Here is a 27111-nt window from a genome sequence, read left to right as displayed (position 1 = left end):
AAATTTCAGTTACTGTGCACGTTAAAAACAAGTTATAGTATTTTCTACGCCCGTGTTTTGTTCTCACAGACACCCGATATCAAGTAACGAAACAACATTAAACTCCGGCAAGAAGATAAAGTCCTTTTTGCAAAATCATAGACATGTATTTACAAATCAATTATAATGGGAACACAGAATGATCTTGGAGAGAGCTTTACCGAGCTGACTGCTGCAACCGAACGCGACCAGGGTTTAAAGGCTGAATGAATGACTGACAGCCACAGCGGAGAAAATAGTTTGTGTGAACTCTAATGTAAGGACTTAAATATTCATATGTAGCTCACATTAAGCTATCGTATGGCTTCAGAAGTAACAGAATAATTCGCACAATCGGGGGAAAAAAATATATAAAAATCTCGGATTTGGATCGGCTCTCTCTTACCGATACCCAATCTGAGAAAAATGGCACTATCGTTCCAAAGGAACGCCGTTATTTTTACAGGAAAATGCAACAAAGTATATCGTTTACATGTAGAGCATCAATTCTGCATGTTATGTAAGACTCTCTCTTGCTCTTTGCGCGTGTGAGAGAAAGCGACGGCGAGTCGTGTGCCTTCACACTAGAGTTTACTTTACGACAAATACACAAACACAAGTGCGTTGCGCATCCATTCAAATGAACTGAAAAATATCACAGATCGCTTGACGGAGATAATATATATATATGTTTGTGTGTAGTGTATGAAAAAAAAATGACCTCAAACTTTTAAGAAATATTTCTTGATCACCAAATCAGCATATTAAAATGATTAGTCTGGCTGCTTTGCCATCACAGGAATAAATTATATTTTGAAATAACAGAAAACTGTTATTTTAAATTGTAATAATATTTCACATTAATACTGTTTTTAATGGGATTTTTTATCACATAAATAAATGCAGCCTTGGTTATTATTATATTATATTATGTAATATATTATTATATTATGAATTCAATAACATTTCATGGTTTAATTTAGTTATAGGGTTATGACTTGTCAGAACAATGTTGTTGTTGTTGGTTTTTTGGGTTTGTGAGCGTGTTTTCTGCTGCTGCTAAACATCTCAGCAGCCTGCGCAGCTCAGCGGTTCGGTTTTCCTGACAGGCCGACGGCAGTAAATCAGCTCAATGTCTCCGCTGAGAAGCTCAGGCTGTTTCCAGCACTAATGAAGCCACACGTTTGCTAACAGACAGACGGCTCTTCGGCCTCCACCCGGACTCATGACCTTCTGCTTTATTAGTCCAGAAGTTTCTTCTTCATTCTTCTTGAACGTGTTGTTTCCCTCACACTGGCAAGCAATAATTGATTTCATTAATTATAATGCATGATATTAGTGGTTGACTGAGTTGATCAGCTTGGCTGATATTTGGCATTTTTTTAATTATCGGCATTGGCTGAAAAGTTTTTCTTTTTTGATTCTATAAATGTCACAAGTGGGACTTTTATTGTAACAGCTCTGTGATCTTTTACTTTAGTAAATACAAGCAATAATTGATTTCATTAATTATAATGCATGATATTAGTGGTTGACTGAGTTGATCAGCTTGGCTGATATTTGGCATTTTTTAAATTATCGGCATTGGCTGAAAAGTTTTTCTTTTTTGATCGATAAATGTCACAAGTGGGACTTTTATTGTAACAGCTCTGTGATCTTTTACTTTAGTAAATTCCAAAAGGATTATTATTAGTACATATTATGCTAAATCAATTTAATCGCAGCAGTTGTTATGCTTGTGTTATTTACGATCTTTAAATTAAACAATGCAATTTCATATATATTGGCTTCATGTCAGCCATCATAAAACATATATTGTCAGCCACTACGTTATACATGTTAATGTGTTCATATGCTGACCTTACTGCAATCTGCAATGGCACCATGGCACAGTAATTATATCAGATGGTAATACTATGGTACATCATTACCGTATGCAAATATCATTGTATTGAATTATATGCAGTATATATTTATATCTAGGCCAATATTTGATGTTTAAGTTTGCATTCACAAAGAATTCATCTTTAAAACACAAATAATTTAGTTTAAAGGTGGGGTAGGCGATTTTTCAAAAACGTTTTAGAAAACTGATTCGGGCCGAATAGCATAACAAACTTGTAGCCAATCAGCAGTAAGGAGCATGTCTACTCATGATGAGGAGGAGAGCGAGTTCAGTGCACAGGACGGACATTAGCCGAGCCGAGCGACAGATAGATAGAGATGGCGGATGGAAAACGTCTGCGGAACAAACGAAGTCTTAAGACAAGAAGTAGGACCCGTGTAAATATCGGATCAGCTTTCCAGCGCTGGAGAGAACTGAAGGAGCGGAAGGCCTGCGATCGGACGGCAAGGTTGCTTTGTGTCTTCTCGATAGGTGAGTAACACCGTGTCTGCGCCACAACAGCTAAAGTCTGTTTAGTACACTGGACACAAAGCGACCGTTGAAAATCATTTGAAATTTGTGTCAATATGTCGTGAATAGAATGCAGCAGCAGTTTTCTGTCGGAGATTTGTCGTGTCGTGCCGCATCCAGTGTAGACCATAGGTATGTATATATATGTCTATGGTGTAGACAGCATCACTGATTATGAGTTCTGTAGTATTTTGTCGCGCTGCGCCACTCTACTAATCGTTGCCTGGGTTGCGTACGTTTATGTGGGGCGGAGCTATCAAAATAGGGGCAAGACCCTTTTGGGGTAGGGGGCTGTTTGTTTTGGTGATTTCAAATATCAACATTGGCTACCAGAAATCACTTTCCCCACCTTTAATAGCTGTGAAATGTTAAATATTAAAATATGTAAATATTATAATGTATATAATTTTTTTTTATAATATAGTTTAATGTTTTGATGCCTAAATTAACTTGTAGCATTTAAAGTTATTGAGTTTAGTTTTTAGTGTTTTATTTTTCATTTTATGGAATTTTAATATAAGTTTTTTTAACAAGTTATCGGCAGTGTTACACTTGCGATTTGGATACTATTATAGATTGTATTAATATTTTGAATCAGTTTTTTAATTTCAATTTCAATTTTTGTTAACTGTATTGAACCATGTTATCGGTCAGAACATTAAATGATTACCTGTAAGCTTATTGGCATTAGCTAGAATTTTAACATTCATTACTAATTTACATGGTAATCCTTGTCATGTTGAAAATGCCCTAAAATGTAGCACTGTCATGCTACTGTATCCAAAGAGTCACTTTTTGAAAGTGTATGGTTGACCTTTACACCTCTTGTGTGATGTTTTGAATGATGATCCGCAACTAATGATGCTCAAGATCTTCCAGGCTTCGTTTCTTCTAGTCCGCTAGCCAAGCGAATGGTGCGCAGGTGATTTGCCTGAGGTCACGAGGTGGCATATGGTCTGTTTTTGTGTTATCATCACATAGGTGTTTCCAAGGGCATTTGAGCCTGTCGGTGAGGGGCGGGAAGTCATGTATCCGGAGCGGCTGCTTGAGACATGTGTAACTGTAACAAGGTGTGCTAAATTTAGCCAGTAAGAAATTACATCAGACCATTATCATGACTGTCTCAAGTGATTTTCATAACGCAGGTCTTTCTGAAAATAGACTCAAGGAGGCTTTTGAAAGACAGAGTGTGTTCTACATTTTGCTCCCATGTGAATATCATGAATATTTGCGCATCAAACACCTGTGTGAGGTAGATGTGCATAACAGTTGTTCTTCTTAACAGTTCACCCAAAAATTAAACATTTGCTTGCATGGAACACAAATAAAGGACACAAGTGTCCCTTTAAGCCATTTTTGAACTGATTTTTTGGGGTTTCACATCTAGTTCAATGGTGTATTTTCTTCTCTGTCTGTTTCTTCAGGGGGGCCTTCTCAGTGGTGCGACGTTGCGTCAAGCTGTGCACGGGCCAAGAATATGCTGCCAAAATCATCAACACCAAAAAGCTCTCGGCAAGAGGTAATTCATGACTGCTGGAAAATGTTTTTGGGCAGGGAAAAGGGGGTTGGTTTGAACTTTGAGGTAGATGATATGGCTAAAAAAACCTGTGGATATTTTCAGGTCTTTTAAGGATATTTGATGCATACCTTAATATTAATGTATAGTGGACTGAAATGGCTTGTAGTAATGGGTTTGTTTCAAGCAAACAGCTTGAAATGAATTAAATGAAATACTTTGCTTACATAAAATTGGCATAGTTTTTGGAGTTACATTTTTACCATTCAGAACTTTGGGTTTGGTAAGATTTTTTAAGTTTTGAAAGATTGTCACCAAGGCTGCATTTATTTGATCAACAATACAGTAAACAATAACAGTAATGTTATGAAATATCATTACAATAATAACATAACATTTCTATTTGAATATCTGTTAAAATGTCATTTATTCCTGTGATGCAAAGCTGAATTTCCAGCATCATTACTCCAGTCTTCAGTGTCACATGATCCTTCAGAAATCATTCTAATATGCTGATTTGCTGCTCAAGAAACATATCTGATTATTGTCAATGTTGAAAACAGTTGTGCTGCTTCATATTTTTGTGCAAACCATGATACTTTTTCAGGATTCTATGATGATTAGAAAGTTTAAAAGAACAGAAAATGTACTTTTTTTTTGACAATTTTAAGTTTTGAAAGATTGTCACCAAGGCTGCATTTATTTGATCAACAATACAGTAAACAATAACAGTAATGTTATGAAATATCATTACAATAATAACATAACATTTCTATTTGAATATCTGTTAAAATGTCATTTATTCCTGTGATGCAAAGCTGAATTTCCAGCATCATTACTCCAGTCTTCAGTGTCACATGATCCTTCAGAAATCATTCTAATATGCTGATTTGCTGCTCAAGAAACATATCTGATTATTGTCAATGTTGAAAACAGTTGTGCGGCTTCATATTTTTGTGCAAACCATGATACTTTTTCAATGAATAGAATGGCATTTGATTGAAATAAAAATCTTTTGTAACATTATAAATGCTACTTTTGATCAATTTAATGCATCCTTGCTGAATAAAAGTATTAATTTCTTCATCTTTTTTTTTTTTTATCTTTCTGAGCCCAAACGGTGGTGTATTCTAAAAAAGTATAAATCTAACAATAACCACAGTAAACCTTGCTTTTGTCAATGATTCTGATGTAATTTCTCACAATCTTGATCTGTAAATTCAGTTGTAATTTGGAGCAAAATAATAGTGATTATCAGTTTAACCATTATGCAGCATGACTAAAATGTTATTTGACTAAAACTAGACTAAAATTCTAAGACTTTGTCAACTAAAACTTGGACAAGACAGGTTGACTTAATATGATAAAAACTAAAAAGGACATTTGACACAAGACTAGGTCTTAAAAAAACAAACAAACAAACAGCTGACTAAATTGAAAATTCTGTCATCATTTACTCACCCTCAAGTTGATCCAAACCTGTAGGAGCTTCTTTCTTGTGCTGAGCACAAAAGACGATATTTTGAAGAACGTTGGTAACCAAACAGTTTCTGGTAGCTATACTATTGAAGTCAATGGGGACCATCAATTGTTTGGTTACCAACATTCTTTAAAATTTCTTCTTTTGTGTCTAACCCAGGGCTGTCCACGGCCCTCCAGGACCGAATTTGGACAGCCCTGGTCTAACCCTTTACCACAAGTTCTAGCAGACCCCAAAAATGAAATGATGAACTTGTAAATAAGCGTAATATGGCCACTTTAAATAATTAGGAGAATATAAAGATGTCAGCACTTAGCCTAGTTTGTTGTGTCTCTGTCTGTGTGTTTTGGGAAGCATTGGCCACACACGGGATAATCATACGGTCAGCAGGTCATCACAGGCAGCCTGACCATTTGGCATGCCGCTGACAGCGTGTCTGTGCGGCCAACATGCCAAGAGCCCGGGACTCGTGTACACGCTCGAACACACAACAACGGCTTCAAGTACTCCAACACCAGGGGCTTTTGTTTCTGAATCAAAGCCATGCCACGCATCAAGTGGAAAACTTTCAGATTGTCGCTTTGTCATTGCTGCTGTTGTTTTGACTCAGCTCGTGACCACATCTGACACCTCGCTGTCCCCTGACGCCCATGCGATGATCCGCTTTCACTCAGATATCAGGGTGTATTCATATTATCGCGGTTTTGCTACAGAAACAGGGTTTGGGTGTCGTGTGAAGGCAGTGTCAGCGCTGAAACAGTTCATGAGCTGCTTTGGGGAAGTTGTGATTTGCTGTGAATTCTTCATGTGCATAATCGCAGCACCTGCAATGCAGTATGGAGTTGACCTGGATTTACCTGAAGTGTCACACACACATGCAGCACTAGGTTGATCGGGGCAATCGACTAAGTGATTGTTTCCAATTATAATGGCTTAGTGCTGGGATAAATAGCAATAAAAGTTATTGTTGGAGCTGTAATTGTTTCTAACAGGTTTATTATCCTGCCATGCAAACGTGAGCACAGTTGCATTTTATTGCATATGGTTGGTCTCAAATAAGTGGCTTCCTCTGTGTGAAACGCCAATTATCTTTAGTTTACCTCCTGGCAAATTTGTTTGCATCAAAATTGCCCGTGTTTAGTTATTCTGGACATTTTGTTGGAATATATTCTTTACGTATGATGAATTAATTGTCACTTTGGATAAAAGCTTCTGCTAAATGTACAATGAATCAATTCCAAATAGATAAACTTAAGTCCTGGCCTGTATTTTATCTGGTTGAATATCCCGATTTAGGACAGCACTATTCAAAGTGCTAATCAAAGGAAATTTTGACCGCACAATATGGGCAAAGGTTTTTGTGATCTAAATATCAATGACTATCAGATAATGTTAATAATAATAAACAGTCATAATATAGTTAAGTGCCATTTTACTCCCTCTGTATGACATTTAGAAGTTAATTGGGTTTTTGATTCAAGTTATTTTTGCAGCTTAGAAATATTTGTTTTCTGACAAAATAAAAGCTTGATAGTTTAAAGGGTTAGTTCACCCAAAAATGAAAATTAGGCTGTGTTTTACTCACCCCAGAGCCATCCTAGGTGTATATGACTTTCTTCTTTCAGACGAATCCAATCGGAGTTATATTAAAAATTGTCTTTGATCTTTCAAGATGTTTAATGCCACTCAGCGGGCGTTGCATGCATCAGTCCAAAAAGAAGTTAAATAAAAAGCGCCCATCCATTTTTAAAAAAGTGTCTCACACGGCTCCGGGGGGTGAACAAAGACCTCCTGTAGTGAATCGATGCGTTTTTGTAAGAAAAATATCCATATTCAAAACGTAATAATCACTTTAATGTAGCTTGCGCCAACAGTTGTACACAGAAGCAGTTCCGGGAGCATGACGTATGAGGTCAGCATTTACTGTAATACAGTAAAGTATTACAATAGTAACAATTTAAATTTTTCTACGGAAATAAAAGCTTGAAGAGAAAAATCAATTTTAGTATTATAATTTTACAGTTTTGCTGCAAAATAAAATATTTTTTTCATAAAACATCTTTATTCATCAGTAAAATATTACAAAAAGTAATATTTCTTATTTTTCTGACAAAATAAAATAGTATAATGTTTGAAAATGAATAAACTTAAGACTGCAATGACATTTCAGTACTGTAAGTTTACAGTTTTACTGTAAAATCTATTTTTTATTTTACTGTATTTTCAATAATCTAATAATAATAATAATTATTGTTATAATGATTATTATTATATTTTATAGATAAAGTGTTACATAATGCCTTTAATGCCAAAATTGTGCAAAACTGCAATCACAAAATTTATTCTTTGGAAAAAAAATGCAATTCATTTTTTCCCCCCCAAGTTGTGCAACCCTTATGTACGGAGCCCGGGAAGTCACCTGTAGGAGAAAAAAAAAACAATCCGTGGCGACGGTTTTGCAATCCGTTCCCTCGGGTTTGTAAACTGTACTCACGGATTCATGCAGCAAGCTCCTAGGTAGCCTACATGTTAACAATCATATTGTATATTACTGTCTTAAGTGCACTCATTTATTTAGCCTATAAATTAAAATAATAATAATAATAATAGCTATTATTATTATTATTATTTTAATTTATAGGCTAAATAAATGAGTGCACTTAAGACAGTAAAATGTTTGTCATAAAATAATTCATGAATGCTTTATTTTTAAATAACCTTTTACAGTTTTGCAGCTGTGTTTGTGTACTATTCATTCTTAACATATTTCATTCATTCATTCACAGACTTATGTAGGTGATTTTATTATACTAAGCTTTTCACCCAGAGTTAGATGCATGCTTCACTGTTAAAGTTATTATTAAATATTTCGGCCTATTATAACATTGCATTCAGTTAGAGAGCAAAGGAATGACAACATAACCGGTACATTAGGCTATTGGTTTTGTATTGCTTTTTACCTTTTTCTCTCGAAACTCTATCGTTTTATTTTTTTAGAAAATTCAGGAAATGTTCTATTCTTCTTTTTAGCGTTTATTTTAGGCTATAAACCACAGGCGGAGGTGTTTTATCCTATTGGTGATTAATATAAAATAAACGCTAAAAATAAGACTATTTTGTGAGTGCGGATCATGGTCTCATAGAAAAATAATGTTTAATAAACACAATACTATGCATCCCGCATCGTGGTCACCCGGGGCGGGGCCACAAATCCACGAGTTTACAAACCCGAGGGAACGCATTGCGAAAGCGTGCGCACGGATTATGAATTTGTGGGTACGGATTCAAAAACCGAAGGTACGGTTTACAAAATCTGAGCGCATGGATTGGAAATTCATGAGTACAGTATATTAATCCGTGGGCACGATTTGTTAAACCGAGGGAACCGTTTAAGAATTTGTGAGTATGGTTAATAAACTGAGGGGACGGATTGCAAAACCGTCGCCACGGATAGTTTTTTTTTTTCTCCTACAGGTGACTTCCTGGGCTCCGTACTTATGAATTGTAAAACATCCGTTTAATTAAAAAAAAAAAAGTTAGACAGTAGAGTGTTTTTGACTAATTATCATTTTAATTATCATCACTTCAGAGAAATATATAAATGCTCAGTAATTTTAGAATATGAGTGTAATGTGAGTGATGTGCACAGGTGTGCTTGATTACTGTAGTCAGTCTCGGCAGGGTCTGATGTTCTTTGCTGCGGAGGTGTTTTGTGGTGTTTGGGTGTCAGCATTCTCACAGCTTCACACCAGTCGCACTGCTCCATGTGACAAATTCACGAGCTGTTGTGTGTGTGAGTGTGTTTTGGAGGGTTGCAGTGAGGCCACAATGATGCTCTCTAAACTGACTACCTTCAATTTAAATGATATCATGCATTTTTTATGTACTTGTATACTAGCACTCAAAATGTTAATTTAATTTATAATGTTATAAAAGATTTCCATTTCAGACAAATGCTGTTCTTTTTAACTTTGTTCATTAAAAAAATCCCGAAAACAAATAATTATTACAGTTTCTACAAAAATATGAAGCAGCACAACATTGGTAATAATAATAAATGTTTCTCGAGCAGCAAATCAGCATATTAGAATTAGTGGTCTGCCATTTTTCAAATATCGGCATCGGCCGATAAGTTTTTCTGTTTGGCCAATGTGTTCGAGGCGGGACTTTTATTTTGACGGCACCGAGAACGGCTGCGGCAGCGCCTGAGCGCACACTTGCAGACTTAGTCGAATCTAGTTGAGATCTTGTGAAGTGTGCATGTGACCTGCATGATCACGTGTTCTGTGACGGTCGGTCCAGGCAAATTGAATACGGACAGGAGGAGAGTTCAGCTTCACTGGAGATGCGCGATCGACAAACTTTAAACTCGTGACTGATTTAAAATTATGCTGCGCTTTATGCATTTGCCCACTGTCATATTCATGTTATTTTCACTGTGTGCTGTATATAAAATGAGTGTTACCTTGGCTTTATTTGAAAAAATATGATTCCCAATGCACACAAACTTCCCAGAATACTGAGTGCCCTGTTGGTTACAGTGTTTACTTCCTTTTTAATTATATTTTTATTAAATATTTATTCATTTGTGAAAAATACTTTATCTTCTAAAGTATAAGTATGTTTATTTTACACGTTTATTTTTCAATCCATTTTCAAATGATTTCAAATATCTTAAATATGAATTAAAATATATCGGCCATCGGCCACCCTGCTTTCCAAGATATCGGCATCGGTATCGGCTGTCAAAAAACCCATATCGGTCGACCACTAATTAGAATGATTTCTGACGGATCATGTGACACTGAAGACTGGAGTAATGATGCTGAAAATTCAACTTTGATCACGGGAATAAATTACGTTTTGAAATATAAATAGAAAATTGTTCTTTTAAACTGAAATAATATTTTGTTATTTTAGTACAGTTCATATACAATTAAAGTTTGATTAATATTTTGATTTATTTTAATTTATTTTATTTATTTAATTATTTTATTTTAGTTATAGGTTTAGTAATTTAGTTTGTTTTGGTAATTGTTATTATTTTTTTCAAATGTCTTTTTATTTATTGTAAAAAAAAAGTATATTTTAGTACTTCAAACTAACTTAAAAGAAAATTAAGTTATTCTTTCACAACTAGTTGAATTTATTTATTTATTTTATTTTACTTTTTTATATTTTATTTCATATAACAAAAAAGGTTAGGTTAATTTAGGTAATGATAATAACCCTGCACAATACAACTATTTTTACTGTATTTTTGATCATATAAATGCAGCTTCAGTTAAAAAATGATTAAAAAATCTTCCCAACCTCCAAACTTTTGAATGGGGTTTTTACACCCAAAACACTCCTAATTGAATTTAATTTCCATTTTACACCCTCTATCGGTTATTTTAGTACAGTTCATATACAATTAAAGTTTGATTAATATTTTGATTTATTTTAATTTTAGTTATAGGTTTAGTAATTTAGTTTGTTTTGGTAATTGTTATTATTTTTTTCAAATGTCTTTTTATTTATTGTAAAAAAAAGTATATTTTAGTACTTCAAACTAACTTAAAAGAAAATTAAGTTATTCTTTCACAACTAGTTGAATTTATTTATTTATTTTATTTTACTTTTTTATATTTTATTTCATATAACAAAAAAGGTTAGGTTAATTTAGGTAATGATAATAACCCTGCACAATACAACTATTTTTACTGTATTTTTGATCATATAAATGCAGCTTCAGTTAAAAAATTATTAAAAAATCTTCCCAACCTCCAAACTTTTGAATGGTGTTTTTACACCCAAAACACTCCTAATTGAATTTCATTTCCATTTTACACCCTCTATCATAGAATTGGGTTTTGATGCAAATTCTATTTGCAACTCAGAGGTAATGTGTTTTTATAATAGATCAAAAGAAAATGTGACTGTTAAACATCATCAATCAGACGATAGCCGCGATCCATACTAGTCCATTTGGGAACACTTAATGATGCTGGGATGATGGACAGCCAGCCGTGTGTGTTTTATCAGGGCTCTGTATCATGAAGCACTGAAGACGATCTGCGGCCTCTTTCCCGTATGACTCATGCAGACAGCAGGCTTCCTCTGTGGGGTGTGCTGAAGCAGTCCAGGCCTCTCGGCTGCGCACGTCTGTCTCTAGTAGACAGTTAGAGGTTGCGTGATCTCCAGCCGCCGGTTGGCCGTGTGGTTTACAGTAGATTGTGTGGTCTGCGTGATGCTGAGTCTGACATTTGTCGCTGTGTTTGAAGTGATGTGCAAACCACTTTAAATGTGCACTTTTAACTAGATCTGATCTGAGAACAGAGTTGAGCAGCAACTGTTTGACTGGATGGAAAAACAAATAGCACAAGCTTTTTCTATTTTTAAACACAAACATTATACATCCCATCCTGTGAAGACAACTTAAATGCAAGCTGTTTTCAAGATAGTGGTGTCATTTTTGAACAATCCATCTATGAACAAAAGGCATAAAAGCAAGATTTATGTATTAGTTTTTTTTTTAAAGAAAGAAATACTTCAGTTCAGCAAGGATGTATTAAATTGTTCAAAAGTGACATTAAAGGCATTTATAATGTTATAAAAATCTATTGCAAATAAATTCTTTGAACGTAATACATTTTCTATTCATCAAAGGATCCTGAAAAAAATGTACACCGTTTCCACAAAAAATGTGAAGCAGCACAACTGTTTTCCACATTGATCTTTCCCGTATGACTCATGCAGACAGCAGGCTTCCTCTGTGGGGTGTGCTGAAGCAGTCCAGGCCTCTCGGTTGCGCACGTCTGTCTCTAGTAGACAGTTAGAGGTTGCTTGATCTCCAGCCGCCGGTTGGCCGTGTGGTTTACAGTAGATTGTGTGGTCTGCGTGATGCTGAGTCTGACATTTGTCGCTGTGTTTGAAGTGATGTGCAAACCGCTTTAAATGTGCACTTTTAACTAGATCTGATCTGAGAACAGTGTGAGTTGAGCAGCAACTGTTTGACTGGATGGAAAAACAAATAGCACAAGCCTTTTCTATTTTTAAACACAAACATTATACATCCCATCCTGTGAAGACAACTTAAATGCAAGCTGTTTTCAAGATAGTGGTGTCATTTTTGAACAATCCATCTATGAACAAAAGGCATAAAAGCAAGATTTATGTATTAGTTTTTTTTTTTTAAAGAAAGAAATACTTCAGTTCAGCAAGGATGTATTAAATTGTTCAAAAGTGACATTAAAGGCATTTATAATGTTATAAAAATCTATTGCAAATAAATTCTTTGAACGTAATAAATTTTCTATTCATCAAAGGATCCTGAAAAAAATGTACACCGTTTCCACAAAAAATGTGAAGCAGCACAACTGTTTTCCACATTGATAATAATAATAAATGTTTCTTGAGCTCAAATCAGCATATTCTAATGATTTCTGAAGGATCATGTGACACTGAAGACTGGAGTAATGATGCTGAAAATTCAGCTTTGCATCACAGGAATAAATTACATTTGAACATATATTCAAATAGAAAACAATTATTATAAATTGTAATATTTCATAATTTTACTATTAATTACTGTAGTTTTTGAACAATTAAATGTAGCTTTGGTGAGACTTCTTTCAAATACAACACTTTTAATGTCACTTTTTACAATGTAAATGCTAACTTGACCCCATTTACTGTCTTTATAAATATTGTGCACAATTCATTCGTTTTCATAATCTTTCTTCTTACTGAAATGGCTTTCTCCACCTCTGAAACGACTTTTCTGCTGATGAAAGAAGGATATGTGGGTGGGATAAAATAATGATGAAAATCAATTGTCACGATCGGACCAAACCCCTGTGCATAAAACAGTGCCAACTTACTATTTCATGTTTTTCTGTCAGACATTTCAGTGTGGTATATTTGCATCAGCGTGAGTTTCTAACAGTCTGAATCTACTGCAGTGTTATTTTAGTATTATTGATATACTGTTGTAGTTTTTGGTAATATATTAGATTAGATTTTATTTTTATATTGTCTGTTTGATTTTAATTTGAAAGGTTTAGTAATTTTGTTGTGTGTTTTTTATTATTTTTTTAAAAAGTTTTTAATGGTCTGTATAGTTTTTATTAATTAGTTTTGGTTTTAGTTATAGCATTTAGTTTGAGTAATTTTAGTACTTTGAGTACTAAATGAAAATAAGAAATGTTGCCTTTGCAAATTGCTGAAATAGTTTTTAAATATTTTATTGTTTATTAGATTTTGTATGGTTTTGGTTTTATTTAATGGTAATATCTCTGAAATACTTGTCAATCTGGCATATGTTGGTTTCTTAACTTGTGGTTAACTAAAGTTCATGTGAAACTGAAAGGGCTAACATGGTTTCATAGTAACTAAACTTCCTCAAAGTTCATGAAATCCCACAAATGATTTGTGCAAACTATTAAATCTTGAGGTTGGCATTTGTGGTACTGCATTAGACTGGTTTGCATCGTATCTCACAAATAGGAGTTTTTTGGTGGAAATTGGTGAATTTTCATGAAGCTCGGTTCCCATCACTTGTGGCGTACCCCAGGGCTCTATTTTGGGTCCAATTTTATTCTCCCTGTATTTGCTCCCTCTTCGTTTTGAGTCTCATAAAGTTTCATACCACATTTATGCAGATGACACTCAGCTTTATTTTCCTCTAAAATCAGGTTGTGATTCAGTGTCCTCTTTGCTGGCTTGTTTAGAGGACATCAAGAATTGGATGGAAAATAATTTCCTACAGTTGAATCAAAAAAAGACTGACGTTATATTGTTTGGCCCTTCTCACCTTTTACTTAATTTAAAACCTACTCTGGGCCCTTTTGAAGAAAACATCCGTGAAAAGGTAAAAAATCTTGGAGTTATTTTTGATCCTGAATTGAAATTTGACAAACAAATTAACTCTGTAGTCAGAGCCAGTTTTTTGCAGCTTAAGGAAGGGGCTTTGCAAGCTGAAAAGTTTTCTCAGTTTTAATGATTTAGAGGTTGTTATTCATGCATGAATTTCAACCAGGCTTGATTACTGTAATGCTCTTTACGCTGGAATTAACCAGTCTTCACTATCACGTTTACAATTGGTACAGAATGCTGCTGCTCACTTTTTGACAGGGACAAAAAAGAGTGTTACTTATCCCTGTGTTAGTTTCACTTCACTGGTTACCTGTTAAATTCAGAGTTGATTTTAAGGTTTTAGTTTTTGTATTTAAAGCACTTCATGGTCTTGCCCCAATTTACATTCTTCTCCATTTCTATTCTCCTGTGAGAACACTTAGATCGTCTTCTCAGAAGTTATTGATTGTCCCAAAATCTCATTTAAAATCTAAAGGGAACAGAGCTTTTTCAGTTCTTGGTCCTACACTCTGGAACTCTTTGCCTTTATCCATCTTTTCATCTTTCTTCTCAGGCTTTTGCTTAACTTGAAAATATTTTTTTGTTTTGTTTCGGTTTATTTCTTGCCGATACCGATAACAGAAAAAATGAGCATTTATCGGCCGATACCGATATGGTGGCCGATATATCGTGCATCCCTAATTTCTTTTGTTTGGTTATGTTTTGCATTACTTATTGTAATATTTAATGATTTAAAATTGTATATTGTCTTAATGCTTTTGTAAGTTTATATTTCTGATGTTTTGGCTGTGCAACACCTTGGTCAGCACTCATTGCTTTTAAGGTGCTATATAAATAAACTTGACCTTGACCTATTAATTGGTTAAAAAATGCTTTTTAACATTTAATTACTCCATCTGCAATTTCTTCGTTACATGACGCTTAACACGGACCCAAATCTTTTCCCAGATCACCAGAAGCTGGAACGGGAAGCCCGTATCTGCCGTCTGCTCAAGCATTCCAATATCGGTGAGTCCATTAAAGTCAGCTTCACAAATAAACCCGAACTTCTCCGTTCATGATGAAATCAGTGTGAAATCCATCATTCAGGACGCAGGTGGTTTAAATGAGCTGAAAGCATCTCGAGGGGCATTAATATAGAAAGCATCCCTGTTGATTTCAGCCCATGAAACCGCTCTTCGAATTGTGCTGCTGTTTGAGTGAATGTAAGAAATGTGAGTATGTCATGATATTATGACTCTCTTTCTATTTAATGCAGTGCGGCTCCATGACAGTATATCAGAAGAAGGCTTCCATTACCTCTTATTTGACCTGTAAGTGCTTCCATATAATATGGCGTATAATATCTCTCTCTCTGCTTTGTTTTTGCTCAGTGTGCTTCAACAGACGCCCACTCACTCTACCTTCCCCTCGCGTCTCTCTTCATCTCTCGCTCTCTCTCTCTCTCTCTCTCTCTCTCCTGCTCGCTGGAGAGCCAGTTTCCATAGCAACAGAGGCGGGCTGCCCAGCCAAAGAGAAATCCTGCAGCAGGGGTTTCCCCCCGAACCCCCAGTGTTCTCTCTTCTAGAGGATTCCCCCATCCATACTGCTCTCTCTCTCTCTCTCTCTCTCTCGCGCGCGCTTATTTTTCCTGTCATGCACAGCCACGCTGTCTTTAGTTTATCTTCCTTAATTGTGCTTGTTTAATAAATGCTGCTTTATTTATTTATTCTTTTCTTGATACATTATTTGATACTTTTGATACATTTGCACTTTAATATGCTTGCGAAGTGAAGTATGTGATCTCTGCAGTATAATTAAGGACTGAGCCATTGGTTGAGCCAGTGTTGCTGTGTCAATCTGTTCTCATGCTGTTTTCACTTCAGGGGAGTCAACCAAACGAGACCTAACCTAGCACAGGATAAAGTATTTTTCTTATGCTAGTAATTGTAGAAAACACAAAAAGTACTGAATAACACAAATCACCTTTAATTTATTCCTTTTGGTTAAATTGCTACTTCCTTGATTTGTATTTGTATTTTATTTTTTTTATTTTATTATTTGTATTAAAATGTAAAATGTTAAGATTTATTTGATTATTCATTTAATTATATTTTTTATTATTATATTATTAGATTTATTAGTTTTACATTGATTCATATTTTATTTAATATTTTTTATATGTAATATTTGAATTTATATTAAAATTGCAGTATATTTATTACCATTTATTCATTAGCTTTTTATTGTTAGTTTTATTCCTATTTTTATTATTAGTTTATGTAATCTAAAACATTTAATTTAACAGATTTTTCATTTATTTGATTAATATTTTTTATTTTATTTAATAATATTTGTTTGAGTCCAAAAATATTTAATAAAAAAATGTTAATTCTTTTATTATAATTAATGTATTTATTTAGTATTAGTGTATTTTAATAATATTATCAGTAGTAAATTTATTTAAAAAATACTATTTCATTTAATATTTCCTTATTTTAATTCATTTATTTTTGTGTTGTTTGCATTCTTATTTGACCTTTTATTTTACTTTTTCTTTTCTTCCATGCCATGCTGCAAATGCTTTTGCAATATGAATGCACAGTGTGCCAGAGTAAAGCACCAAACTGAAGTTGAATAATCACAGTTGAATATGGTGACCGTGGTCCCTGTATCTTCTCTCTGCAGTGTTACGGGCGGAGAGCTGTTTGAAGACATTGTAGCCAGAGAATATTACAGTGAAGCTGACGCCAGGTAAAACAGCGTCTCCATTTCCTCCTGTTGTCCTGTCCATTTCCTCCCCATGCCATTTCCCCTCCATCCTCCCCATCCACACTTCTTTCTTCTCTTTCACATGCATTTTAACCAGATAAACGTGTGTGTTTTGCACATATTCTAGTATAACATGTGAGTGATAGTGTTGTCCACATCATACGAGTGATGGGTTTTGTTTCAGAGGCTTGTTAAACGTTTGAGACGGCAAGCGTGGGCGGCAGCTCTCTACCTCTGCAGTTCCCTTTCCTCCGCTTTTCCCACCGGCTTCTTTTTTTCCCTTCCATCTATTCCTGTTTTCCTCTCTGCATCAGATCCTCTCACAGACACACACACACACTGCAGTGGCCCTCAGGAGAAAAGCTTTAATCAATTTGACTGTGTGGGTACGTATGTGGGAGTGAGAGATACAGCGAGGAACAGAACGAGGGAGGAAACACAAGAACTGGCGAGCGCTGACACTACTGGAATCCATGAGCTCATCAGCCATATTCGTGGGTAGAAACGTGTCACAATGCCGTCAGGACGGTGAAATGTATCCGTTCCCGAGGGCCGCAGACCCTCCACCTGCCTCCACTAGAGCGATGGCTGAAAGTAGGCCTCTAATTAACACGCATAATTATGGTGTCAGCTCACATTCACAAACCCGCACACTCGCTTTTTTTGAGCTCGATCTGTTTCCATAGCAGTAGAAACTAGATGTTCACACTTTCTGAAGAAAATTACTGTTTTCTTCACATTACTATGCTGTTGCTAGGTGATTGCCTAAGTAAAAAAAAAGTCTCTGCCATTTAATTGTTTACAAGTCTGATCAATTGCTTTAGGGAACATGATTCAGGGCTCAACAATGAAATAAAAAAAAAGTTTAATTATAGCAATTTTTATTTGAAATGAATTTAGATAAATATATACACTACTGTTAAAAAGTTTGGAGTGAGTAAGAATGATTGAAGTCTCTTATGTAAAAATACAGTAAAAATAGAAACATTTTGAAATATTTTTACAAATTAAAAGTTTTCTATTTGAATATATTTTAAAATGTAATTTGTTTCTGTGATGCAATGCTGATATATGCCATGCTACATATATATATATATATATATATATATATATATACATACATATATAATTTATTTGAAATCAGAATATTCAATTTAATTCATTCTAGCTGATTTATTAATATTAACTTTTTTTTAAACAAAAAATTACTGACCCCAAACTAATATATTGTATTTTATTTTTTTATATTAAAGATAAAACACTTATTGATGTCAAATAATGAATACATTTTATATAAAACATATTTACAAAATTATCAGTATTTGAATGTGAATAATAATAAAGTTTTTCTTTTTTTGCAAAATGAAAACTTGCAACAAGCTGGAAATATTCAGTTGTAATGTAACCAATTAATTCATGAGCACATGACTGATAGGTTTGTAATTATCAATACTTTCTTACTAATTCTTCTGAAACATTTTTTTGTCATTTTTGGCATTTGTAAACCTCTCTAAAACCTGAATTGGCAACAAAAGTGGAGATTACATGACAAAACCAAACGTTTACATTAGGGATTGCGCTGAGCTAAAGATGATCACTGGTAAACTGAAGCGCTCTTTTAACTTTACCAAACGCATTCTATATGAGATACATCAGATATACATCAAATAAACACAATATTACAACGTACAATTGCACAAAAGGCTGCAAACGAACAGCGCGCATCTGAAGTGTCTCTGAAGGAAATAATGCATTATTTATCGGCTTTAAGATATCGGCCAAATTTTCTTATCAGGCCGATACCGATAACAGAAAAAATGAGCCGATATGGGCCGATACCGATATGGTGGCCGATATATCGTGCATCCCTAGTTTACATGAGTAAGATTTTCAGTAGCACTGGTCTGAATGGTACTGTACAAGTGACTTTTGTCCCAGCTGGCCCTAAACGCTCTCACACTGTTTCCGGGTCAGACTCAGCAGGCCATCTTTAGTATTGATTCTGTATTAGATATGCGTGTTAAAAATACCGATTGCATCTCAGAAAGCAGCCGTACTCTCTCTCAAACACCCAGACAAACACGGATCATTTTCATCCACCCTTCCCTCCATTTCTCCATCCCACGTGTCATCGGCAGTGCCCTCACAGGAAATGATGCGTCCCGCCCGGCTGCGCTGCTATTGTTCTGCGTGGTGTAACATCAGGGCTTTCACCGTTATCACTCGTCTCATTTCATCACCCTCTTATCAAACAGTCTCTCTTATCTGTGTTGTTCCTTTCCCGGTCCCATCTCCCCGTGACTAACTCACCTCCTCCGTCACGCCTCTCTCATCCTTCCTTTTTCTGTTTCTTTCCCTTCTGTCCTCTCCTCTCTCGCTTGTCTTTGCAGTCATTGTATCCATCAGATTCTAGAGAGTGTCAGTCACATTCACCATCATGACAAAGTGCACAGGGACCTGAAGGTCAGTATGGGACGTGCACTGCATGTGTCATGTGACTCTTGCCTGTTTCGGACCGCCCATGTGTGGCACGTGAACGGCACGTCTGGGATTTTGGTGTGTTTCTGCATTCGATGGCTGTTTTCACACTCGGTTTGGTTGTTTGGTCTGAACCCCGAGTTCGATTCCCTGCAGGTTTCTTTTCACTTTACGTTATTTGGCTACAATTGGCAGAGGATTTGCATACTTAACCCTATAAAGCCTACTGTATCATATTCGAGACCCAATTTCTAAGGCCTTTAAATTATTAACAGGATCTAAACTAAGTATTTAAATATCATCTTACTAAGAGATATTATTGGGAGATATAGAGTGACAACTGATATTTATATGCATTTTATGTAAGTATCTGCTATACTGTTACAAAGATCTCATTGGTTTACATTACAAGCTATCAGAGTTTCATCAGGACATATAAATATCAGCAACTGCACCATATTTCATATTTTTTGCTCAGTTGGGCCCTCTGAATAAAACTGAGTTGTTTTTTCTGCTTTTTCCCTCCATTTTTTCACTATATCAAACTATTTGTGCCATAAAAGCTTTATGTATAAAATATGATACTCAATAAAAAACACGCATGTGACCCTGGACCACAAAAGCAGTCTTAAGTCGCTGGGGTATATTTGTAGCAATAGCCAAAAATACATTGTATGGGTCAAAATAAATTTTTCTTTTATGTCAAAATTCATTAGGATATTAAGTATAGATCATGTTCCATGAAAATATTTTGTAAATTTCCTACTGTAAATATATCAAAACTTAATTTTTGATTAGTAATATGCATTGGTAAGAACTTAATTTGGACAACTTTAAAGGCGATTTTCTCAATATTTTTTGCACCCTCAGATTCCAGATTTTCAAATAGTTGTATCTCGGCCTATCCTAACAAACCATACATCAATGGAAAGCTTATTAATTCAGCTTTCAGGTAATGTGTACATATTGACCCTCATGACTGGTTTTGTGGTCCAGGGTCACGCATGCAAACTTTTTAGAATTAATTTTTTTTACTTTTTAGATTTTGTTTAAAAATATATATATACAGTGGTGTGAAAAAGTGTTGGCCCCCTTCCTGTTTTTGCATATTTGTCACACTTAAAAGATTCAGATCATCAAACAAATTTTAATATTACACAAAGATAATGAAAGTAAATACAAAATGCAGTTTTTAAATGATTTTATTTTATTAAGGGAAAAAAGCTGTCCAAACCTGCCTGGCCCTATGTGAAAAAGTAATTGCCCCCTAAATCTAATAACTGGTTGTGCCACGCTTTGCAGCAACAACTGCAATCAAGTGTTTGCGATAACTGGCAATGAGTCTTTCACATCGCTGTGGAGGAATTTTGGCCCACTCTTCTTTGCAGAATTGTTTTAATTCAGCCACATTGGAGGGTTTTCGAGCATGAATGGACTGTTTAAGCATCTCAATCGGATTTAAGTCCGGACTTTGATTTGGCCACTCCAAGACCTTAATTTAATTTTTCTTGAGTCATTCAGAGGTGGTTAAAAACTGCATTTTGTATTTACTTGCATTATCTTTGTGTAATATTTAAATTAGTTTGATGATCTGAAACATTAAAGTGTGACAAACATGAAAAAAAATAAGAAATCTGGAAGGGGGCCAACACTTTTTCACACCACTGTATATATGTGCATTTTTTCAAATTATTATAACACATATCAGGCTTTACAGGGGTAATGCGAGTGCTATTGTGAACACTAGCAAAAAAATAAATTTTTACCAGCTAGAAAACAGTTTAGGAGAAGACCTAAAATTGAAAACATGTTTTTTTGTTTTTTTTTGCTTTAGTTTTACTGCTAAATCTTAAAGTGCACAGGGCATTGTGGATGAATTGCAAGAGATGAGAAGCATGCAAGTAGCTTGGTCTGAATTCTTCCAAAGGTCAGTTTTTACGTGTTGTTTGGCTCTGATTTACAGTGTTTCATCGTAACATTATGAAGATGCAATTTCAACCTAGTGGCAAAAAAGAAAGACATTTTATTACTATGCCTCAAATTAGACTTCATTGCTTTCACCTAAAGGAAGTAATTAGCAACTTCAAAAGAATAGTTCACCCAAAAATAATGATGTCTGTCTTTATTTACCCACTTTCATGGGTTTCCAAACCTGCATGACTGACTTTTTGAAAAATGTGTCTTTTTATTATTGTTCATAAAATAGTGAAAGTCAGTGGGAGCTGTTATTGTTTTGCCCCAAACCAGAGATATTTTAGTATTATTTATATACAATTATAGTATTTATAATATTTTAAATTAGCTTTTATTTTTGTTTGTTCAGTTTTCATTTTCATTTTAGCTTAAGTTTTAGTAATTTTTGTGATTTTCGTAATTTTTATTATTTTATTTATTTATTTATTGTATTCTATTTATTTTTGTTATAATATAGATTTAATTCATTTCCATTTAAGTTTTAGTTTTTGTAATTTTGCTTCAACTTATTCATTTCAGTTAATTGCCAAGTTTCATTTAATATTTATATTTAATTTCAGCCTGCTGAATATTTTATTTCGTTCAGCTTTCGACTTGCTGACAGAGGAAAAATAGTCAGTGGGTGCTCTTTTGACTTTGCTCAAGAGACTTCTCATTTATTTTATTTAGCCATCAACTTTGCCTCAGGTTGTTCTCCTAAAATACCAGTAAGAGTATAGAGCTATAAAATTAATATTAATAGCATAAATCAGATAATTTGGTCATGCCAGAATTTGGTGTTTGAGTTCATATTGAGACTTGCGGGCTCAAAATCTATTTGCTCTCAATTTAATTATATTTTATTTCAGCTTCAATTACAGAAAATGGTAATATTTTAGGTTAACAATAACCAACCCACTATCAAAATATCTTCTTTTACTTTCCACAGATGAAAGAAAGGCAGGTTTAGAATGACAGAAGTCAAATTTTTGGGTGAACTGTCCATTTAAGTTACTAATAGGCACCCTTTCAGGGTAGATAAGGTATATTTTAGGGTTGTGCCCATAGACCGTAAAAAAAGATGGACGACGCGTCTCCTATTCCTTTCACTATAGAAAAGTGAAGCCAAAGCATCTCAGTATGGCCGCTTCCATCTTGAGTAAATGACGTAATTTGGAGCCAGAGTCTGCGCAGTAGTGTCGTGAGGTGGTATCAAACTCCTGCAGACCCAATCAACCATAACGACACGCCCCGTTTAAATTACTAGCTAAAATCAAACTTATCACAAAAATTAACAATTGAACATATATTAGCGTGATGATAACTACATTAAATGACTAAAACCATCTTTAGGAAAATTGTATTAGAAGTGTAGTTTATTTTTTTTTATTTTGACTCAAGTCCCCTCAAGTCGTTAACATGGAGAGGGTGGGGTTTATGACCTGTACTGCAGCCAGCCACCAGGGGGCGATCAAAGAGCCCGCAGCTTCACTTTTCAGGGCATGTGAGGCACACCCAGTTGTGCCCCATTGACCAAACCAGCCAAATTGTGTGGTCAGATGAACTCGGGTCGGCACCAGACGCTCTATTGTGAAAATAGCCAAACTGCTCTTGATGCACTGAGAGTATCTCCTCACCCTCTGTGTGTTCTGCTCTCTCTGTTTCTTGTCTCGCTGTCTTTCTTCCTCTCTGTTGTTTCAAAACAGTGTCATTTATCTTTGCAATTGGGTAATTCTCGGGTGCGTGTAATGCGTTGTTTCAGTCAAGCCTCGCATTGAGGATGACAAAGTGCTGCTGTTTTGTTTAATAGTCACTTGAGTGAAGGGCTCTTTCAGAGTCTCGCAGCTCATTGCGGTCTTGATTCAAAAGCTCAAATAAAGCTGCTGACTGTATCTGCTCTGTTTGGCCACACGTCAGCCAGACCTCCATGCTCTTTGAAGGGGGAATCATGATAAAATGGGAGGTTGCTCAGGTCGTATGAACTGCTGTTGATGCATTTGATAGGTCTGTCCTCTCGATTTAATAGCGGAGAAAAAGTAGCCAGTTGCACTTTTATTGGCTGTGTACATACTGTTAAGTTTCAGGAGTGACACCGCATTTATATACAGAAGTGAATCGCCTAAATTACAGATGATTGACACCATGGTGACCATAGAAACATTTTCCGCCTCGCAATATCTGCAATTTTTAAACAAAGTAATATTACATAAATATTTGGAAGTAATATCTGGAAGGTTGCTTTGCAGTGCACACTCTTGAAGGGTTGCCATGTCCAGTTATTATAAGCAACGCTTAAGCATCTTTTGGCTTGTTGTTTGGGCTCGACTCATAAAGCATACCGTTTTATAAAGTTAATAAAGTAGGAAGGTGCAGGTTGTTATATTTTGGCATGTGGCCTATTTCCACAATAACATGTTTGCATTTAAGTTGCTTATGTAGCTTGTTCTTATTTGCTGTTTTTTTTATAGCAAGATCTGGCAACACTGAGTCAAGAAGTAAGTCATTCCCAAATTTCTGTAATGTGGTTGTTACTACTGGAATTGTTTAGGAGTTAATTTGGTTGTTGAATGCGGTTGTCACGTCTGTAAATTACTGACCAGGATTAAGAACTAAAAGGTGAACTGAATTTAGCTGCAGTGTGTACGTGGCCATTGTTTAGAAGGCTTAATTGAGTTCTCATTTATTTCATTTAACCAACTTTGTCTCAGGTTATTTTCCTAAAATTCCATAATAAATATTTGATATTTGGTATTTGAACCTGTCTGAAAATCACACTTGCTCTAGTGTTTGCAAGGAAAATATAAGGACTTTTTTCCTCTTTTTCATTTTTTTTTGATAGATAGGTAGATAGTTAGAAGTTACATGTAAGTTTGCTGTTAAAACAGGCTAGTTTAACATTAAACTGGTTGGAAACATGTTGGCAACATCCTAATTCATGCTAGCCATTAACATGTTAGAACATGCTAATGTATGTTAGCATAGTGTTACAACATGCTAAGAACAAGCTAATTTGTGTTAAACGTGCTCAAATGTTAATATATGTTGGCATAGTGTTAAAACATTCCAATTAACATTAGAAACATGCCTAAAGATGCTTGTAATTGTGTCAAATCATACTAGGAACTAGCTAAATCATGTTAGCAACATGTTAATTCACATTAACATAGTGTTACTACATTTTGGGAGCATGCTAAATCATATTTACAAAATGTTAGAAACATATTAGCAACATGTTAAAAAGAATGTTAGCAATGTGTTGAATCATGCTAAGAACATGCTAATGCATGTTATCTACACACGTGCACACACACACACACACACACACACATATATATATATATATATAATGTACACACAGCACCCCATATTGACAGAAAAACACAGAATTGTTGACATTTTTGCAGATTTATTAAAAAAGAAAAACTGAAATATCACATGGTCCTAAGTATTCAGACCCTTTGCTGTGACACTCATATATTTAACTCGGGTGCTGTCCATTTCTTCTGATCATCCTTGAGATGGTTCTACACCTTCATTTGAGTCTAGCTGTGTTTGATTATACTGATTGGACTTGATTAGGAAAGCCACACATCTGTCTATATAAGACCTTACAGCTCACAGTGCATGTCAGAGCAAATGAGAATCATGAGGTCAAAGGAACTGCCTGAAGAGCTCAGAGACAGAATTGTGGCAAGGCACAGATCTGGACAAGGATACAAAAATTTTCTGCTGCACTTAAGGTTCCCAAGAGCACAGTGGCCTCCATTCCTTAAATGGAAGACGTTTGGGACGTTCAGAACCCTTCCTAGAGCTGGCCGTCCGGCCAAACTGAGCTATCGGGGGGGAAGAGCCTTGGTGAGAGAGGTAAAGAAGAACCCAAAGATCACTGTGGCTGAGCTCCAGAGATGCAGTTGGGAGATGGGAGAAAGTTGTAGAAAGTCAACCATCACTGCAGCCCTCCACCAGTCGGGGCTTTATGGCAGAGTGGCCCGACGGAAGCCTCTCCTCAGTGCAAGACACATGAAAGCCTGCATGGAGTTTGCTAAAAAACACCTGAAGGACTCCAAGATGGTGAGACCAAGATATAACTTTTTGGCCTTAATTCTAAGCGGTATGTGTGGAGAAAACCAGGCACTGCTCATCACCTGTCCAATACAGTCCCAACAGTGAAGCATGGTGGTGGCAGCATCATGCTGTGGGGGTGTTTTTCAGCTGCAGGGACAGGACGACTGGTTGCAATTGAGGGAAAGATGAATGCGGCCAAGTACAGGGATATCCTGGACGAAAACCTTCTTCAGAGTGCTCAGGACCTCAGACTGGGCCGAAGGTTTACCTTCCAACAAGACAATGACTCTAAGCACACAGCTAAAATAACGAAGGAGTGGCTTCACAACAACTCTGTGACTGTTCTTGAATGGCCCAGCCAGAGCTCTGACTTAAACCCAATTGAGCATCTCTGGAGAGACCTAAAAATGGCTGTCCACTAACGTTTACCATCCAACCTGACAGAACTGGGGAGGATCTGCAAGGAGGAATGGCAGAGGATCCCCAAGTCCAGGTGTGAAAAACTTGTTGCATCTTTCCCAAAAAGACTCATGGCTGTATTAGATCCAAAGGGTGCTTCTACTAAATACTGAGCAAAGGGTCTGAATACTTAGGACCATGTGATATTTCAGTTTTTCTTTTTTAATAAATCTGCAAAAATGTCAACAATTCTGTGTTTTTCTGTCAATATGGGGTGGTGTGTGTACATTAATGAGGAAAAAAAAATTACTTAAATGATTTTAGCAAATGGCTGCAATATAACAGAGTGAAAAATGTAAGAAAAATTTTCCATACCCACTGTATATATATATATATGTATGTATGTATAGGCCCTTTCGCACCGCTTTAGTTCTAGAACTAAATGTACAGTACTAAAGTACTGGGACGATTTTGCGCAAACTATTTCCCAGTACCATTTAAAGGGTTGCATTCGCACCGAGAGTGTGTACTAGGAAGTGACGTAAGCCGGTCGACAACAACGTCATTTGTGCGCAGTGTTCAACAGAAACAAAGAAGAACAACATTAACAACAGGAGGATGGAGGACGCTGTGATCGGATTGGTGTTTTTGTTGTGTTTCGTGGGTTTCACAATAATGGACATGGAAAGTCGACGTATACGTAAAGCGATTGAAAGAACGGAAAGGAGGACTAAGAATCTCCAACGACAACTGGCAGTGCTACATTTGCTACAAGTGCCTGCATTTCAGCGTCCGTCCATCTATCGCTGTTCTCCATAATTAGTTCTAGAACTAAATGTACAGTACTAAAGTACTGGGACGATTTTGCGCAAACTATTTCCCAGTACCATTTAAAGGGTTGCATTCGCACCGAGAGTGTGTACTAGGAAGTGACGTAAGCCGGTCGACAACAACGTCATTTGTGCGCAGTGTTCAACAGAAACAAAGAAGAACAACATTAACAACAGGAGGATGGAGGACGCTGTGATCGGATTGGTGTTTTTGTTGTGTTTCGTGGGTTTCACAATAATGGACATGGAAAGTCGACGTATACGTAAAGCGATTGAAAGAACGGAAAGGAGGACTAAGAATCTCCAACGACAACTGGCAGTGCTACATTTGCTACAAGTGCCTGCA

The 27111-nt window shown here is 35.7% G+C and overlaps 1 protein-coding gene across 13 annotated transcripts in view; it reads left to right on the top strand.

Moving 5' to 3' along the window:
* Nucleotides 1–27111, top strand: part of LOC107554545 (calcium/calmodulin-dependent protein kinase type II subunit beta) — a 96001-nt gene that overhangs the window by 3830 nt on the left and 65060 nt on the right. For 9 of the 13 annotated variants that reach the window (XM_016237098.1, XM_016237095.1, XM_016237093.1 and 6 more), the window contains exons 2-5: nt 3859–3953; nt 15238–15297; nt 15548–15602; nt 16957–17022. In XM_016237098.1, coding sequence (XP_016092584.1) covers nt 3859–3953; nt 15238–15297; nt 15548–15602; nt 16957–17022 — 276 coding nt within the window. Of the gene's footprint in view, nt 1–3858; nt 3954–15237; nt 15298–15547; nt 15603–16956; nt 17023–19430; nt 19504–27111 lie in introns of all 13 variants that reach the window. The other 4 variants (XM_016237097.1, XM_016237099.1, XM_016237088.1 and 1 more) reach the window with 1 other exon arrangement.

Source organism: Sinocyclocheilus grahami, unplaced genomic scaffold (genome assembly GCF_001515645.1).
Source record: "Sinocyclocheilus grahami isolate Dianchi unplaced genomic scaffold, SAMN03320097.WGS_v1.1 scaffold505.1, whole genome shotgun sequence".
Lineage (NCBI taxonomy): Eukaryota > Metazoa > Chordata > Actinopteri > Cypriniformes > Cyprinidae > Sinocyclocheilus > Sinocyclocheilus grahami.
The sequence above is the reverse complement of the archived record's forward strand: the minus strand, read 5'-3'. Positions and strand labels throughout refer to the sequence as shown.